Source organism: Catharus ustulatus, chromosome 7, assembly GCF_009819885.2.
Source record: "Catharus ustulatus isolate bCatUst1 chromosome 7, bCatUst1.pri.v2, whole genome shotgun sequence".
Lineage (NCBI taxonomy): Eukaryota > Metazoa > Chordata > Aves > Passeriformes > Turdidae > Catharus > Catharus ustulatus.
The window spans coordinates 14,402,368-14,420,656 of NC_046227.1; the positions used below are offsets into that span (position 1 = coordinate 14,402,368).

An 18,289-nucleotide genomic window follows, 5' to 3' on the forward strand; every position below is an offset into this window, starting at 1 on the left:
GACCTACCCTGTAAAGACTGCACCTTTTTTCATGTAGTCATGTAAAGCAGGTGGCAATGAGCTTCAAAATCAGCTACAGAGGAAGTACTGGGAGCAGTTAAGAGATTCAGTTTCTGGCAATCCTTAGCTATGTTTGTAGCAAAGGAAGCTTAGTGAGCACCAGGCTGTGCTGTGCAGATCACTGATGAAGAAGCAGCACAAGCTATCACCAATAACCAGGCATTACCCTCCAACACAGTCCAGGGCAGTCTCAAACGTGTTAATGCAATTCAGCTGACAGTTCACACAATTGTCAATTCATTTGTGCAAATGCAAGTAAGATGATCTCTGTTTATTTAGACAGGTTTTTCTGCCTCTCTTAAGTATCTAGAGATGCCATTCATGTTTCATGAAGAAATTACATTGCAGCTCAGCACCTCCCTAAGTGCAACAGCTTTAGTTGCCCTTTAATTAAATGTATCAGGTAGAGAACGGACTTCACATGCCAATACTGGGCAAAGTAACAGTCACAAAATAAACTGGAAAATCAGCTTTATTCCCCTCACAAGCCATAAAACACACAAATAAGAATTTGAGATGAAAGGACAAACTAAGTGAACCACAACAGCCAGTGCACAGCGTTTTCCTTGTGAGGGACTATGATTTCCACGTGGGTGTAGAGACACTAGTTTTCTGTGCAGGCAGCCTGCAGACAGAGAAGTAGTGCATAGGAAAAAGCTGCATGTATCATGCAATTTAGGTTTAAAACAATGTAATTTCAGTTTAAATGGGTATCTTAAATTACAGGATCTTCTAAGGAAAAAAAAAATCCCACACAATCTGAATTAACATTTCAGGCCATCTGAGCTATCATCAACTACACAGAAGTGAAAACAGCCACTGAGGCTATAGGGCTGTTTTCTTGCCTGTAATTTGGTTGGCACCTTGTAGTAATGTTCTGTGATTTAGCTAAAAGAGAAACCCAGATCTTTTTTATTTCTAGAGAGAAAATAAACTTCAGAAGCTTAAAATATCTGAATCAGCCTCTCAGAGGTGGAAGGACACTCAGCAGTCTGCTGTCTCACAGAAGTTAGTCTACTCACCTTTCCTTGACTTGGTCACTGCTAGCTGGTGTGCAGCTGAAAGTTGAGGTAGATCCCCCTCTGTACTCTGGATCTATCAGGAAGAGGAGATGAATATTTTATCAGGCCACCTGGAATATATTCCTGCACTTAAGAATGCCTAAGCTATTCACACTGCACATTCGAGAGGAGGCTTTGGTGGTTTTTTCCTCCAATTAAACATCCTATTCTGATTAAAGGAGCAAACTGTGATCCCCTGGAACCAACTTTGATCAGGCATTCAGCAATGCTCCTGGAAGAGAACAGTGATCCTTGGGCAGCACCTCCCACCCACAGCACAGGACTCCCCTCTGGTCACCCATTGTACACAAAAAAGACCTGGAAATTACATCCTGTGACAACACAGAGCTTTCAGTTCCTCTTTGACAAAACACTAAAATTACTGCATGGAAACACCTCTGACCACCTTTGCACTACCATCTTTTTCCAGACAGAACTCTTGGTCCTTCATTTGAATATAAAGAACAAGTACAGCACATTTCGAAAAATGTCTCAGCAGGTCAGCACACATGGACTGACCTCTGCTGCGCAACCATTTCCTACAAGCCACCAGTCCTCCAGCTGAAGGACCCAGACCCAGCCAGAACCTACTCCAGACCTCACCATGCCACTACTTGTGGAAATAATTCTTATGTCTTCCAGTACAGAGAATAAAGATAATGTATTCAGATCCATGCACGTTTCGACTGGGAAACTCAGAACTACATAAAAATGAGTCTTTTCATTCAATAACTTTGTGAAACACAGTCTTATTAAGAAAGCAGCTCTCAGGCAAATGTTCAAACAATGAAAAGAATATGCCTAAAATCTCAACAGGGAGGCCTTTGTTTGGTTCAAAACCTAGAATATATTCTCTACTGTGTGTGATCCAGAAAAAATTCTAATGGATCACACACAAGTCTACATGCACAACCCCCCAGTCCAACTACCCCCAACCCTTCCCTCTAATGGGTTGCTGGCTCAGTTTCAACATTATCAAGCAATGAGTTTATCTCCGTTTATCAACTTAAAAAATGTGAAAATCAAGATACTGATGTTGATAACCCAAAATTAGTATTTGGCTAAAGAAGAGGTTATATTTGCACTGATATCATGCGTTAGGGTTTTGAGGAGTACTTGGCCTGAACTTTTCACCATTAAGAAGGGAGCAGCACTACTTTTGCACTACAAACATAGCAGTTTCTGTTCCTTCAGGAGATGAAGGCTGTACCTTCAAATAAGGGGTAAATCCTTATTTCATCCAAGTATAGAGCATAGAAAGGGTTCACCATTTAAGATTAGGAAAAATTTAGGTTTGCTTTTTAAAAAAAAAAAAAAAAAGGAACAGCAAATAATCTTACAGATACTTTAATAAAATTGGCCTTCCAGGAAAGGGGTCCTGAGTCTCTCAAACCTCCCAGTTTCTGAAGGTTAAATGTGCAGCCTTCCAAAAGCTAAGCCTCTTCTCATTTAAATACCGTCCACCTCCTGTCCTTGGCTGGGAGACAGCACTCCAACCGTGTCCACAGCACAGCACAGCTCCTCAAGCACACAGAAGCTCTTTCCCCATCCCTTCAGCCAATATTCACACTGGTAAGTGACCTTCAGGACTGTCATTGGCCACCTCAGGAGTGGGTGTTTGGGGGAAATCCTGCCCTGACTCACTCCCACACCAGCTATCTTCACAGCCACAGACTTCCGAAGGGCACGCAAACCTCCAAGGCATTCGTAAGCATGGAAAGAACTTCCTTGATATATCTGTCATCTTTCTTATGCATAAGAATGCACTCCAAGCCAAGCTAGGAAAACAGGGGGAGGAGTTATTGTCACAGTTTCTAATACAGTTTATTGTTCATTACACCCTGCTTAGAGACGCACAAAAATAAAATCATACTGCCAGGCATTGTTCTAAAATGTCTTCAGCAAAACAGAATCCCTCCCTCCCAGGGATCTGTAGGCAGTTGATAAGTATATACTCTATTGCATAAACTAAAAATTCACCACAATCCCATCCCACATCATATGTTGTCTTGCCCAAACAGCTGTGTTTACGCCTGGCATCACTGCACAAAGTGTGTCAACCAAAACTTCACAAACACATCACACTCACGCAGAATTCAGCAAGTCTTTACAGTCCAACTTACTCTGAAGGAAAAATCCACTTCTCTTTTCATTATACACATATATAAATACATTAATTGTTTCAGTTTTGCCCTAAGGTATCAAAAATGGATTTCTCCTGTGAAATACGCAGCAAAATGCACTGCTGCTCAGTCCCTTCCAATTGTGCCAATGCAAACATTTTTGTAGCTACACAACAAGCTGTATCAAGAAAATTATCTGGCTGAAAACTAAGCCAGGAAAAAGAAATAAATCAAAATGCACTGGGTTTCTTTTTCCCCTCTCAACTGGACTAGTCCTTTGTTCTGGTTCAGTAGATGGCCACACAACATATAGGTAGGACACACTGGAATAAACAAGCACCAGGAACCACAAGAGGCTTGATTACGGTTTTTTTGCGTAACGAGTGCCTTCATCTACAACATTAGTTGATCTAGAAGAGCTTGTCACAACAATATAACACGAGACACAGTATCTACTAAATCATCACTTCATCATTTGCTGTAAAATTCTGGGGCTTTTCATTCACTTGTTTTCTTCATTTCACCAATGAAATCACAATATCCTCTGTTTTATAATAATAAACAAATCACTTACAGGAATCTCAGAATTAAAATTCCTTTGGGACAATTATCAATATAAAAATGGATATCTGCATATATGAAGATGTTAAAAGACAGCTAGCACAGAATTTGCAATTAAGCCATTGCCAAAAGTCATGTCACAGTGACTTTCAATGTGGTAATTTCCAGAGAACAAATACATCAACTGATAGTAGATAGTTATCAAAATCGAAAGTTGCACAAGATGAGCGCCTCATGGTGCATGAAAGCCCCTCCTCTGTTTCATTGCAGCAAAACTCTTGCTTTATTCACAAATTTATCTTTAATCAACATCAATTAATAAACTGAATTTACTTCTAGCCAAAAAAAAGTAATGATTACTAGTTTAAAATTTAAGTAAAATAAAAACTGAACACCCAAGGTTTTGCTGCATACTAAGCCTAACCTAGATTTACTTACACACCCTAGGACTTATGCCAGTGATAGCAATTACCTGAACTTGATTAAAAAAAACAAAAAAAAAGAGAACTTTCCCACTGGCTTAGGAACAACAGCAGCAGCACCAAGTTACTTCATTAAGAGAATCAGTTAGAGCAGCCTGCAACTCTCAGAGATTTAAAGTATTCCTGGAGAAAACACTGTCAGCTATACAGGAGGGAACATTCCTGTGCTGGCAGACAGGGAGTTATGTAAACTGTATGCACAAAGAAAGTCATGTATCTTCACTCACCTCTTCCATCTCAAAGGAGTCCTTCTGCTGCAGCATGAGGTTCACTACGGACGGGTTTGCGAGGGGAGCGCAGGGGTCTCTACCTGGCGATGCTGTGGACAGTCTCTGTGTCAGGACACTGCTGTCAGAGGTGCTGGAACTGCTGCTGAAGCCTGGTGAGTCCAAAAGGCCAGGTTCTTCACAGGGTCTATCCTGGGCACATGCCAGCCTGCCCCCCTGCCCATCTGCTGGAGGCACAGAACCCTCCTGTGCACCGGCAGTCCCAGCAGAGAGGTGCGCTGGTCTCTCTGCGCTCGCAGCCTTTGTCTGACTGCTGGCTATCTCCTCCTTTACAGTAGCCAAAGAAGAGGGACAGTCTTTCTTTTTAGGATATTTTGACAATTTAGATTCATTTTTAACATCATTTTCCTCACTCCCTACTTCAGCTGGACTTTTCCCTTTTTCAACAGGCGAAGGATTACCGGAGCTGCTGCCATCAGCTTGCTGTGTGCCACACAGATTGAGTTTTGACAAGGTCTTCATCAACCGACTGGCTGTATTGCTGTGATTTAGAGGGGGAGGGCTGGATGCCTCTTTGCTGGAAGACACTGAATTCATACTACCAATTTTCTGCAAAGGAGTCCCAGAGACTTGAGAATACAAAGAAGAAAAAGCATTGGCCACAGTAGTAAGCACTTCAATTTGACGAAAACGACCTGCACAGGAACGAAACACAAGGCATATCTGAAGAGGGAATTTTGATCATAATCTCTGCCCAACCCCACAAACCTCCTCCTGCTTTTATCAGGGGCATCTAAAGCTGAATGAAAATTCCTAAGCCTGTAACATGAAAGTCATACCCCTACTATGGAAAAAAAGTATCTTTACTAAATGCACAAGAATAGCATGCAAAGTTCTCCTGAAGTAAATAAGTAGCATATGGGTGTGAATGCAAGTTTATTTGCAAAATGCTATAAAAGTAGTGTTACTTGCATTGCTCTTTCCAAACTACAACTACAAAAGGACAGCTATGCCCTCATTTCAGCAGCACTCATTACTGATCCAACAAAGCTCCTGTCCAAGTCAATAGAAATACTGCCCCAGATTTCAACAATGACATAAATAGGTCGCTGCCACCCAGAAAAAAAATCCCACCCAGGGACTGAACAACACCAAAAACAGAGGGATATTGCTATCTGTCCCAGTGCTCTAAAGTTGCAACAGAAGACAAGATTAGAGTAAGAGATGAGAATGATACAAACCACAAGGCAGCATACCTTACAGCACACCTTTTATTTCCCTCCTCACTACAAACCCTTCCACTCACCCCAAGAACTACCACCCTGGTGGTCACCTCTTGCCTATTTAAGAGCAAGCAAGAGTTTTATTATGAATTCTGAATGGAATGTGGCCTTTAGGCTGTAGCAGAGTTTTGCCAGAATATTAGGTACACACCTCTTTTGAGGTTGTTTATATACTTAATAAATTCATAAATAAACTGTGCTTCAAAAACATACTTACTTGTTAAAGCAAAACTTGGGTTTTCCACTTCCATGCGCTGTATTTGGGCATTCAAAAACACTTTGATATCTATCCCTCTGGCAAATGATGATGAATTAAAAAATCTCGCTGGAATTTTTGAAGCAATATCTGGTTCATCTCTTCCAAACCCAAGGTTGTAGAGCACTTCTTCAGGATCTTCCTCATAAAGCTCCAGTAATTCAGAAACACTAGACAAATGAAAGATGTTAACCATCTACCTGTCTCTTTTTAAGATCCAGTCCCTTCTATCCAACCACTAACTCAGCCCGGTAACCACTTTGGTTTATTGAACTTTTGACTCCTACAGCTCAGACAAGTTTTAGAAATAATTGTGGAGATCTCTGCTTCTAAAGTTTTTGTTCCCATCATGACAGCTATTGGCGCAGGTACATCACAGATCCAATCCTGTAATTTATAAAATCAGTCCTATTCTGTAGGGCTCACATTTTAAAATGCCATTAAAATATCAGGCATTTTTAATGTTTAGGTCCATTTGTTAGCATTTGCTGAAAACCACAACTAAACCAGATGTTTTTCAAGCAACCAAATGAAAACTCCCTTCTCAGCTACTAAATGCAGCAATGCACACCAAACAAGCCAAGTCCATTTAACTGAAAAACAGACCCTTTAAGCAGTTTTACCTCGAAACAGTCGCGCTGCTTTTTCCAGAGCCGGTAGAGTTCATACTTCTCCCCTTCTGATGGAACTGCAGCCTCCTGTCCTTTGCCAGCACACCATTGCTGTACGAAACACAAACAGAGAGCGCTCCTGCAATAAACCTCTTCTGTTCAGGGACTTGATTCTCTGTCTCGCTGGAGAGCTAACCCGCCAGCACTGCTGAATTTCTCTTTTCCCCTTCAGTGTTATCTGGTTTATATTAGCCATGTCATTTATTGAAGTACAGAAACAAAAGCAAACCCTGGGCCACCTCAGTAAAAATGTACACAGACAGTATGAATTTGAAGGCAAATGCGAGCTGAGGAAACAAACCCTGTTCTGCCCTTGCTGCCCCACCCTCCCTGTTCCCACCCTCCTCCAGTAAGGAAGCCCAGCCTCGGTGAGCTGTCCTTGCCCTGCCTTTTCCTGCCTCCCCTGGGCTGCTCCCCCCTGCAGCAGGACCACCTCTCCACGCAAGGCCACCCTTGGCACGCCTCGGGTGCCCTGCTCACCCCAGCTGCACCCGCCCGCCAGCAGCACAGCACTGCGACCTGCCCGCACCTGGCTGGGGAGCCTAGAGAGGCTCCAGGCAGGGGGAAATGAAGCAGGATGAGCTCCAGCCCACACTGCTGGCCAGCCTCTTTCCCAATCCCACGTTATTTCTTCCCTGCATCTGAAGAAGCTGCCTGAGCATTAGGTGGTATCCTGGGTTCAAACATACTTTTACTGTTAATCCGAGGAACAAACTATCCCCACTACCCAAACAGCCATCAAGAAACGAAAGGTGGCAGAGAATTCACCTAAAAGTGTATACTTATTTATGGAGCCCAGCTCAGGAGGAATAGAGAGGATGCTTTCCACAGGGGCTGTGCAGTATCCACTAAAGTTTCAGTTTCAGCACATTTTATTTAGAAGCTCTAACCATCTCTCCTCTCTCAAAGTCTTTTTTCCCCCCCACTCCCAAAAGACATCTGCCGTGACAGGCAAAACTAATTCTCCCTTGAAATTTCTGAAATAGTGAGCAGTGAGACAAAGAAGGTTAATCATGCCACATTGTTAAGATTTGTCATTTCTGTTTTCCTCCTGCTACTCCAAAATCTATATCAGGTCTGCTGAAAGAATAAAAATCTGGTGGGTTTTTTCTGCACCTCCCAATGACTCTTTGTGCTATGTGTATTGTTTCCTTCACTCTCATGTAAACAGACATGAGCAGAAGAGTTTTAGGTCTGTAATAGTCCCTATGACTTCCACTGCCCATTCTCCCTCCTGCCGTTCAGTATAAACATTCCCCTGAAGTAAATAAACACCAAAAAAAGATGTTTACCATGTTTCTGTTTGGGTATCACTCCGTAGATGATTAGCTGTAAAGAAAGAAGAAGAAGTTATATCCAGACCCCTTCAGAACTACGCTTCTCACAATCAGTATGAGGAAGCAGACAGTGAGCACGTTTACCAATAGTCCTGCTTAAACCAGATTTCACTTCTTCTGTATAAATGTGATTGTCAAGGGTTTCTAGTATACAGCTGATATAAAAATGAGCTAGTTTATTAAACCTCTGTTTAAAATTAAATCTCATATGGACACATACTGTCATCAGTCTTATTACTCAAAATTTAAATTGTGATAAGCTGGTAGTTGTTATATAAATCATTTATTGCTTTGCAACTGATGACATGATTACCAGCTGCAGGGCTGTTCCTGGGTGGGAAGGGGAGGAGGACAAGCAGGCATCCAAGGATTGCTCCAGTAGATAAAGTAAAGAATATAAGAAAGGCAGCCATCCCCACAGTCAGGTGCTGAGACTATTTGTTCATCTTTTCATCAGCAAAGTGGGGCAGGACCCTCGCTACCTGAGCTGTGCTGTACATGGACAAGAACTCAGTGAAGCTGTTGGTGCTGACGGGGCCAGCAGATGTGCTCAGAGTCGATAGGGCTCAGGAGAGAGGCTGTCTGCCAGGTACCAGGCACCTGGTCACCAGGCTGACAGGGAAGTCAGCACTTTCTGCAGCTGGATCTCATGGCAATGTTCCAGACAGCATTATTGTTACAGAACTGAACCTCAGACTTAAATTAGGGGCTCTCCAAAGAGGCAACTCAGCATTAACAACTTGTCACAGGAGACAGGCAAGGAGCACATGTCTGTTATAGCAGCCCTCAGAACCAGCTATGAAAAGAGTGATGTCACACCCTGCCAGCAAAACCCTGCACCTCGGCCCCCTGTGCCAGCAGGGTAAAGTCAGCAACCGCGAGTAAAACGTGGAAACCTCACCACCTCTCTTGGTTTCAGAGGCATCACAAAGAAATAGATGCAAAGGAATGTATGCAAAACCCAGATCCTACATCTCTTATTTTTAATATTCTTGCCTGTAATAGGAAGGTAAGCCTATCTATAAGGATTATCCAATGACTAAGTTAAACAGCTGAGCCATAGGTTTTACCAGCTCAGCAGTGGGCTGGGGTTGCAGGTCCCTGCCCAATGCCCTCTGTACCATTCACACAGGGCTCTGGCTTCTGTCTGGGCTGAGGCAGTCATGGCTGCACAAGGGCAGGCCATTCATCCCAGCCTCAAAAGGGCTGTCTGTCTGGCAGGGCACGCAGCACTGCTCCAAGCAGCTCTGTTGTCCCCTTGTTCTTGCATGGGAAGCAAAGCCCAGCAGAAACATCCGCACCCTTACCCAGAAAAATCAACCAGCAATTCTAGTACTGGCATCTTTTCATCTGGACGAGCTAAATCATGCTAAAGACCCATAAAAACTAGAAGTCCTTGGAAATTATAAGGACAAAAACTGAAAAGAAAAGAGGGACATGATGTACTAAATCCACTGATTCTTGTGTTCTTGGTCATATGCTCAGACCCTTGGATTATCATTACACAGAAACTTTTCCTATGAAGTCTTTGTACTGCAGGCAATCTAACAAGTCTGTCAATAGGAAAAGACTGTCAATAGGAAAATTTAATTCTATTTAATCTATTGCAATAGGACACTTATTTACTGCTTTTCCATCATTATCAGATCAAGATCATTACCGGATAATTTTTCTCCTTAGAAGTATTAAATCTTTAAAAATTAAAGACATTTCCTTTCTCCAGGCCTTGTCCCACTACTCTGACACTACTGGCAAGACTTATATGAAAGAAAAGGCTTTCTACTACACCAGCAGTACTGGCACTTAGCAAAAGCTGTAATTCAAAAACATTAAAAGCTAAACTGGGAGAATAGTTTCGTCTTTTTTTAACACTGAAAGTAGATAATTCTTATATTCCCCATCCTACAGATAACCCCAGGACCAAGTTTGTAAGACCTTTTTTTTTGCTATTTTACTACAAGATGCTGCTGTTAGAACAGAATCCACAGTGCTTTTGCTAGTTGGTTTATGGACATCTCTAATCTATGATCAACATCAAGGTTAGAAGTCTTTTTTACAAAGTCCATGGGGAACAGCCCCATCTCCTTCCCCTTAAAAAAGGGAAGAGAAAGAAAAGGCAAGCAGCTAGCAATAGAAGAATGTATATTGTGGTTGATCCAAAATACTTACCAAAAGCTTTGGTGCTTTTCACTTTTAAAAGTACTTAGGTCTTAATGGGTTTGCCTCTTGGCTGACAGAATTTCATTCCTCCTTTCAAAAGCTCACACACGCCACTCCCAAGGGATTCAGTGGAAGTGGGACATGCATGGCTGCCAAGAGTAACCCATGGACAAGAAGAGCAAGTAGGAGAAATCATTTTCTCACAGCCTTGATAAGTGCTCCAGTCTGTCCTGTCATCGTGGGTATTAAAATGAGAGGGCAGAAGAAAATTCAGGCCTGCCTCTGACCTTTGGGTCAGAGACTCAGAGTGTTTAACAGTCTAAATAACTTCAAAAAGCACAACTTCCTGCATTTTTCTGTGTTCTTCATCCTGATTTTATAGGCAATGCTGTCCTTCAAAATAACAATCAGATGACTGAGTATAATTTTTTTTTTGCTAGAAAAAGAGTCATAATCTGCCACACCCACCTTCAGCTCCCAGGGATAAGTCATCTTCAAAACTTCCTCCATTTCTCACCAGCATGCCTGAAAACATACAGTTAGCATTTCAACAACTACAATGCTCCAATGTTTTCCTTCCAGCTGCTTATCTGCAGATATTAGCGAGACACTTCATTTGAGACAAGAAATAACCAGACTTTATTTACAATCCCTGCATTACTCATGCAGTTAAAATGCATGAAGAAGCAAGAAGTTACATTTCAGAACATGGCAATATAATTTTGAAAGGGAACAACTACAACGCTGCTTTAGTTTAGCACTCAGAGACACCTCCAAGTCAACGTGAGAGCAAATTAACTTCAAGTGGGAACCTGGAGGTACCACTCAGCACACCCATGCCTTCTGCTGCTGCGTTATCTGTCCTCCAAACATCTTACCAGGAGCATCCGGAGTCTGAGTCCAGCTGAGGCATTGCCCTCTCACCTTCCTGTACCCAGATCAGGAGCTGAAGTGAAGAGTCCAGGCACAGCAAGTAATCCTGCACTGTATTCTTCACTTCTACTCTTCCCTGTCACTACCTGCACAGTCCCACTGTACTTTGAACTTCAGTATTCGGACCTGCTCAGATAGTAAAATTTTCAGGTGTGGCAACCACAGTTCTTAGAGGCAGAGGCTGCCTAATGCTCACCAGTTTGGAGACAAAATCACCTCCCTGTTTTGGACATCTGGGAATTTTTTTAGACCTTACTAAGATCTCCAGAAAGACTTATTTGGGATCTTTTTCCCCTTCTCCAGTTTCTCAGGCACAATTGCTCTGCTGCGAGAATAATTCTGCAACCCTGACCCAGCTGTGGTTTGTACTGCTACTAAAGACACTCACATGAAGGCCCTTGAAAATAGTTTCCAGCAAAAGAAAATTCAGTAGGTAAAGAAAGCCCTTCCTTACCCTTCAACAGAGGATTGCTTTGCTCATCCAGGGAGGCTCCCAGAGGCGTTCTGAAACCACAGAAGAAATTAACACTACTTAAAAAACTTGCTGCTTCATGTCCTTCCTTACAGCATGTAACAAACTTGTGATAGCAGTTGTCCCTCCCTCCCTCCTTCCCTCCCTCCGCCCCCAGAAAGCACAAACATCTGACGACTGGCAATAACTTCCTAAACAATCCCCAGCCCTCTAAATAAATACACCTTGCAGAGAAAAACAACAAAACATCGTAACTGCAAAGCTCAAACACCTTCAGGGGCAGCAGCCCCTGCTGAGGAAAATCACAGACTTCTCAGCATAACACCCAGAAGAAACAAGCATGAGTTTTTGAATGGATTAATTCAATCTCATTTATGCAGCAAAAACTACCATTTTTCTACACATTTAAAACTTCTTGGAGACGGCAGTGAAAGGTTGTATTTGATGATCAGGAAGAATCAGGAAGACTCAAGATAAAAAAATCTTGACAGCTGTATTAGCTGTCACTTGTCAATCCTGATGCTTTATAGGCTCTTCACAGTAGCTCTTTTTTGGATGATCCCTCCCATAGCTGTTGCCTGAAGGGCAGGGGATTTGCTGAACCTCATGGTGCTTGAAAGGAGCAGCAGAAGCCTCACAAATGACAGGTCCAATCCCACCCTGGGTTCACACTGTATTTGTTGACACTAGCTAGATGTTTCCACATCTTGTCTCTCAGACATGTTTAACCAAAGCCTTATCACTTCTAAGTAGCAAAGCATTAACTTTCAAAGCTCAAAACAAATTTAGATATATAATACTCATAAAGAAGGGGAAAGCAGATGATTTATGCAACTACATCATGCATATTTCATTTGGATTTTTAATTAGACAGACACATAAACCCACCCAAAGACCTGAAAGTAAACAGTGCTCTGATACAGTATTTATTTTGGTGCCACAGCCAAATTAAGCAAAGAAAGTTTGCATCTGCTTTCTAACAGACCTTACACTTCACAACCTTATTTTTCTTTTCCTTCTGAAAAGAGCTCACTCTCCAGATGCAGCCTGCTGATATGGAGCAAGCTCACTTCAACAATCCTTCTGCAAAGCAAAGCCCAGCCCCACCGTGGTGGGCTCTGAGGCAAACAGCCAGAGCATCCAGGTGCATAAGCACATTCCAGCTGACAGGGGACACTCTGCTAAGGCTCAGACTCTGTGTGTCTGTCCAGTCAGAGTCTGAAAAAACTTAGGATATATTGTCTAAACCTGTCATGCTACAAGTAGCCTGATGTTCTGAGTAATGACTATGCTGGTTGTTTACTCCCTGGCTCTGATGGGTGTGCTCCCAACCTTCTCCCTCTCCTTCCCTGGTGGATACTCCCATGCCTCTATGTTTTCGATGTAGAAAGTTGCTGGCATTGACTTTGACAGCCAAGGTCAGTGCTGCATGCAGTGGCTGGCAGAAAGCAGTAAAAGCATCCATCAAAGCTGGCATTCTCCTGTAGAAATTAAGTCTGACACCATTAAATGAGCACATCAGCAGCTACCAGAAAAGCATCCTTGTCAACTACCCCTTGCTGCCCTACCTGCGCTGCTGCACGCAGCTGCCATACACCCCCTGCCTTTGCAAAACTGCTCTTAAGAGCTAAACAAAACAAGAGTTTAAACAACAAGCCAGTACTACACAAAAATCCTTTTGGACAACAGCATGGATAGCTCTGCCTTTCTGCACCAGGTTGTTTTCCATCAGCAAGGCCATGGCTCTGTCTCAGAGCAGCCCTGTGCACTTGGGAATGGATGTTAGGGCTGGGGTACCCCTCCATTTGCTGTGCCCTCAGGATGGGGTCTCCCTGCCACACACAGCCTCAAGGCTTCCTCTCACCCCAGAGCTTTGTTTGTTCAGTTTGTACCAGTTGTGGTCGGGTGGTCTCTAGGAACAGGACAAGGGTTTTGTACTGTGCCGTGGAAGTGTTTAAACCTCAGCTTTAAAACCTTATCTGGGCAGAAGCCATGTTTATTTTGAACTTGAAGCAAAATATCTTTTCTTTCTGAGGCATTTCAAGAACTCACTTCCTGCATATCTACAGGAGATGGCTCCTAGATACCACCCACATCCCCTGTTTTACTGGCAGAGTTTAAATATATTCTATCAAAATAATACACGTCATCATAATAGTTGACAAAAAATTCTTTTTATCTATCAACATAATACAAACACTTGTGCTTCAACTTTTATGAGCCTTCTTATTACTTCAAAAATGCCTTTTCAAAGTACTGAGGAGGGAGAAAAATGGGCCTTTTTCAAAGGCATGTGATTCCCAAAACATGAATGAACCAGAGACTTTGAGTAACATCTGATATTTTTTATGCCTCCATAACTCTTATCACAGTATGATAAATACTTGCATTTTTTGCTTTTGGGGTTTGCTGCTAGTTATTTCTTTACAAAAAGTCCAAAACAACAAAATGGATATCTACCAAGGTAAATAACATGGGATATTAGTAACTCTCCTCTCCTCTAAAGCAGATGTGAAACAGAGATGCCAAGTAATAAAAGCCCCAAACCACTAACATAAATATCAAAGGACAGCTAGGAGTTCTTTGTATCCATATTAGAACACTACTGATGCCTTTAGAAACAAACAAAGGAATAAATCTTATAAGGAGATCTATTTATGCAGTGGGTTGATATTAAGGGTTTTTGTGCTGCTGCCAACTCAAACCAGAAAATGAAATTTTAAAAGTGCCAATTTTCTTCTGATTTCACAAACAGATACAGAAACTCAGAAAATGCGAAGGACTACTTTTAGAAAACATGTAACAGAGCAAACACTGTATTCAGTAACTGAATCTTCATTTGTAGTAATAGTTACGTGGTAACTTGTTATGGAGCTAACTTGTTACAATAAGGTTGTGCCATGAATCAGAAACAGAAGCTCCGTTTGTGTATGCCTACACTTTTTAGCAATCAAAGCTTGACAGCAAAACCAGTGTTACCAAACAAGTAAGAAATTTCAGGGAGAACAACTTACAAATTGTAAATTTCACAATTGTTATTTTTAAACCAAACACTGTAGTATCTGCAGGGCTATTCCGTCCTCTGTAAATGCTGTCCTCTTTTCCTATGTACACTGTTACCAAGAGACAATCAGGTTCCATATATACAATATATAGAAGGTTTCTATATATACAATCACTTATAACACTGCAAATTGAATTATCAATTTACTGCACATGCTAGCAGCTGCTTGCATGCACCTGAGGCACTGAAAATTAAACTATTCTGCAGTTCAAAACACAAGGAGCTGCACAGCAGCTGGGATTGCACCTTCCAGACATGAACTGCACACACTGGCACCCTGCACACCACAGACCAGAGGCTAACTCCTCTGAACAGCATTGTTTAGGAAATACTTTTTGAAAGTCTTTCAGAGGAGAACAGAAGATTCCTCTGAAAAGACTTACAGTACTAAATAGATGTACTTTAAAAGGCTTCTGTGGACGGATCACAACAGGTTTCACAAACATGAATTACCTAAATTTGCATTTCTGTATTAGCAAAAGAGTTAACTTGTGCTTCATTTGTTATTTGTAAAACAAGATTCCCATATTTTGTGAATCAACCGCCAGAGATGCAAAGACATTCCACAGAAATGTGTGGTGCCAGTTTTAACAACAGATAGTTACCAAAGCACGGGTATGAGACTGCAAGCTTTGTGTTATTACTCAAAGTTTTTGGCCTTCTATTAGATGTTTGTGTTGTCAGTTTGCAGCTCTGTGCTATTCCTTAAATTCTGCATGGAAATGTGAAGGACTACAGAGCCAGGGAATGTTCTAGACAGAAATCCTGCAGATTTAGACACAGTGGCAGCGCAGCATTATGAAGAATATCTCCACCAATGGCCTCTTTCCCCTTCCAGTCCAACATTTTTGCCCTCCCCACTCAAAAAATACTTCTCAGAAAGCACTGAATTCATAATACTGATTTTTAAGAAAATAGTTTAGTAGACCAACAGGACACCAGATCTGAGGTAAAGTCAGAAAAACCTTCTCCCATTCTAACATTTTGGAAGAATGGTCTGTCAGGTCTGAACATTGTATTTTGGAGATTAGTACAATTTCAAGACTGTAGCTGCCAACTACTATCCAAGGCACAGCCTGTAAAGATCTGAAGAAAACTATCTGGAGGATCATGCAGCTATAAAACAACCTCCAGTTACAGAGTAAGATCAGTCAGCTGCTGACTGGATCAAGAGATTACAAAGGCACAACTAATCTATCTCAGCAGTAAATTCTTGTCTTAACGTAGTTGGTCTTAAAAGGAGAAAGAAACCAGAAATATCAAATAGTAGAAGTCTTGAAATGTCATTGTTAGCTCCTGGAAAGTTAATTGTTAGCTTCTCCCCATCAGCTCTGCCTCCAAGGGCTGGTACGACTGAGTGGAGACAAAAGCAGCTGCTACTGATGTAGCATTGGTGCTTTTATGTGACAGAGGATGAAGAAAAAGTAACTCCATCAATACCTGTTCTGAACACCAAACATTATTTTGCAACAGTAATGGAAACACGGAATACATAGGCCATGCCTCACGTTAAGGACAGAAGGCATTAAGAGACTCAAATAAAGCAGGTTGGTCTAAACTGTGCCATAACTCCCGAAGGCCCGCAAACACAGAAGCCGTGCTGCGGAAGCACAGTTTCTTGAAATCTGCACCAAAAAAACAGGCAAGGACACAGTGGAAGCTTTAAACTGGAGCCCCTCGGCGAGAACCACTGCAGCTTCCGAAGTAAGGCTGCCTTCGTGACTCTGCTGAGTTCCTCCCCCGGCGGCTGGAAGCCTTCGGGCTCATTAATGAGACGCCAAGGAGAGAAGCGATGCCGAACGCCAGCTCGCCGGTGGCCATGCGGGCTGGCGGCGCTGCTGCCGGCGCAGCCCGGCCGGAGCAGGGGCCGTGCCAGGGCTACCGTAGCAGTGCCAGGGCTGGCAGGGGCCGTGCCAGGGCTACCATGGCCGTGCCAGGGCTGGCAGTGGCCATGCCAGGGCTACCATGGCCGTGCCAGCCCGGTGCCCGCTCCGCTCCGGGTCGTGCCTCCCTCCCCTCGAGCCGCGGGCGCTGCCCGGCCCCGTGGCGGAGCACCCACCTGCAGTCCTTCAGCCATATGGCGATCTTCTCGTTGGGGACGCTGTGGCAGCCTGAGGGCAGAGCAGGAGAGAGAAGCCGACAGTCAGTAACAGCGAGGCCGCCCCGCGGGGGTCCCGGTGGCCCGCGGGCTGCAGCCCCCGGCACTGACTGACCTGCTCCTGCAGCCAGCGGCAGCTCGCCGCCGCCGAGATCCTCCTCCTCCTCCTCTTCCTCCTCTTCTTCCTCCTCCTCCTCCTCCTCCTCGCCGCGGGCCAGCGCCGCTGCCGAGAAATCCTCCGCTTCCGACGCCTGCCAGGAGTCGCGGCTCTTGGCCCAGGCCTTCCTCTTCTGGGTCGCCCCTTGCCACTCCTCCGCCGCCGGGGGCTGCTCCATCGGGGCGGCGGCGCCGGCGGGGGCTTCACGCCGGGAGGCGAGCGCCGGAGAGAGCCAGCCTGCCGGGCGAGCGGAGACGTGCCGTCCGTCCGGCTGTCCGTCCGTCCGCCCGCCCGGGGGCCGCGGGGCCGCCGGGGGCTGCGGAGCCGCCGTCCGCCCCTCCCCGCGCTCACTCGCCGGCCCGCCCCCAGACCCGGCCACCGCCGCCCCCCGGCCGCCCCCGGACGGGCGCTCCCGGCCCCGCAGGTGTCAGCCCCGGCCCGCCGGCGTCCGGGGGCAGCGGGCGGGCAGAGCCGGGGCGGGCAGAGCTCGGGCGGCCCGGCTTTCCGCGGTACTCACATGTCGCGCCGCGGCGAGGCGGCGGCGGAGGCTGCGCCCGCCCGGGCTGCGGGCGGCGGCGGCGGCTCTGACTTCCTCATACCGCTGAGGGATGAGAAAACTCGGCGGCCACGTGACGGCGTGATGGCAGAGCGGGGCCTCCCGCCGGGGCCGGGCCGCCCTCCCGGCACGGATGCGGGGCGCGGATGCGGGGCCGGGGCCCCTCGGCCTGGCCGGGCTCGGAAGGGCCGCCCGTGGCCTGGGCCCGTAAAGGATGCTTCCAAACTGAAAAAGATGCAGAGCGGCGAAGAGGGACTTTGCAGGGTTTTATGCTGGGGGAACGGGAGTTGGGGAGGGAGAGGAGGCACAAGGAAGAGACCCGGGATGTGTGCTGGGTACACACAGCCCTCTGCATCGCTTCCAGGGGTGTGAAATTAGATCAGCCTCTGTTCCGGCACGGGCTGGGGGCTGCAGGAGCCCCAGAGGCACCAAACCCGGCCTCTTACAACCCTAGGCGCGTTTGAAGCCTCTATCACCTCCTTCAGGATGTACTTAAGCCACCAGAATCAACTGAAAACCCAGCAAAAAACCGAAAACCCAGCAAAAAACTGAAAACCCAACAAAAGAGTCCCCATTTGTGGGAAGGAGATGCGCACAAAAGGCTTTCACTGGGGGCTGAGTGCCCTTTGTTATCCACAGCCAGCTGCTGAGGCGCTAGCCAAGGTCCCTGCCCGAGAGCCCCGTGCCCTGCGCACCTTGGCTGCTCGGGCCCGCAGCAGCCGTGGCCGGTCCATCTCCGGGCCAGCTGGTGCCCGCCCTGGGGAGCAGGGGGTGCCTGCGGTCACACT

General features: G+C 45.1%; 1 protein-coding gene across 1 annotated transcript in view; it reads right to left on the reverse strand.

Moving 5' to 3' along the window:
* The window catches only part of ITPRID2 (ITPR interacting domain containing 2), a 39,231-nt gene extending 22,048 nt beyond the window's left edge, over nucleotides 1-17,183 (reverse strand). Inside the window, exons 1-9 of the mRNA XM_033064697.2 lie at nucleotides 16,904-17,183; nucleotides 16,750-16,801; nucleotides 11,609-11,658; nucleotides 10,690-10,746; nucleotides 8,017-8,053; nucleotides 6,677-6,775; nucleotides 6,015-6,223; nucleotides 4,515-5,209; nucleotides 1,083-1,155 (exon numbers count right to left, since the gene is read on the reverse strand). Of these exons, the coding sequence (XP_032920588.1) occupies nucleotides 1,083-1,155; nucleotides 4,515-5,209; nucleotides 6,015-6,223; nucleotides 6,677-6,775; nucleotides 8,017-8,053; nucleotides 10,690-10,746; nucleotides 11,609-11,658; nucleotides 16,750-16,801; nucleotides 16,904-17,123 (1,492 nt within the window). The 5' untranslated portion in view covers nucleotides 17,124-17,183. The remainder of the gene's footprint in view (nucleotides 1-1,082; nucleotides 1,156-4,514; nucleotides 5,210-6,014; nucleotides 6,224-6,676; nucleotides 6,776-8,016; nucleotides 8,054-10,689; nucleotides 10,747-11,608; nucleotides 11,659-16,749; nucleotides 16,802-16,903) is intronic.
* Between the last annotated feature and the right edge of the window lie 1,106 nt (nucleotides 17,184-18,289).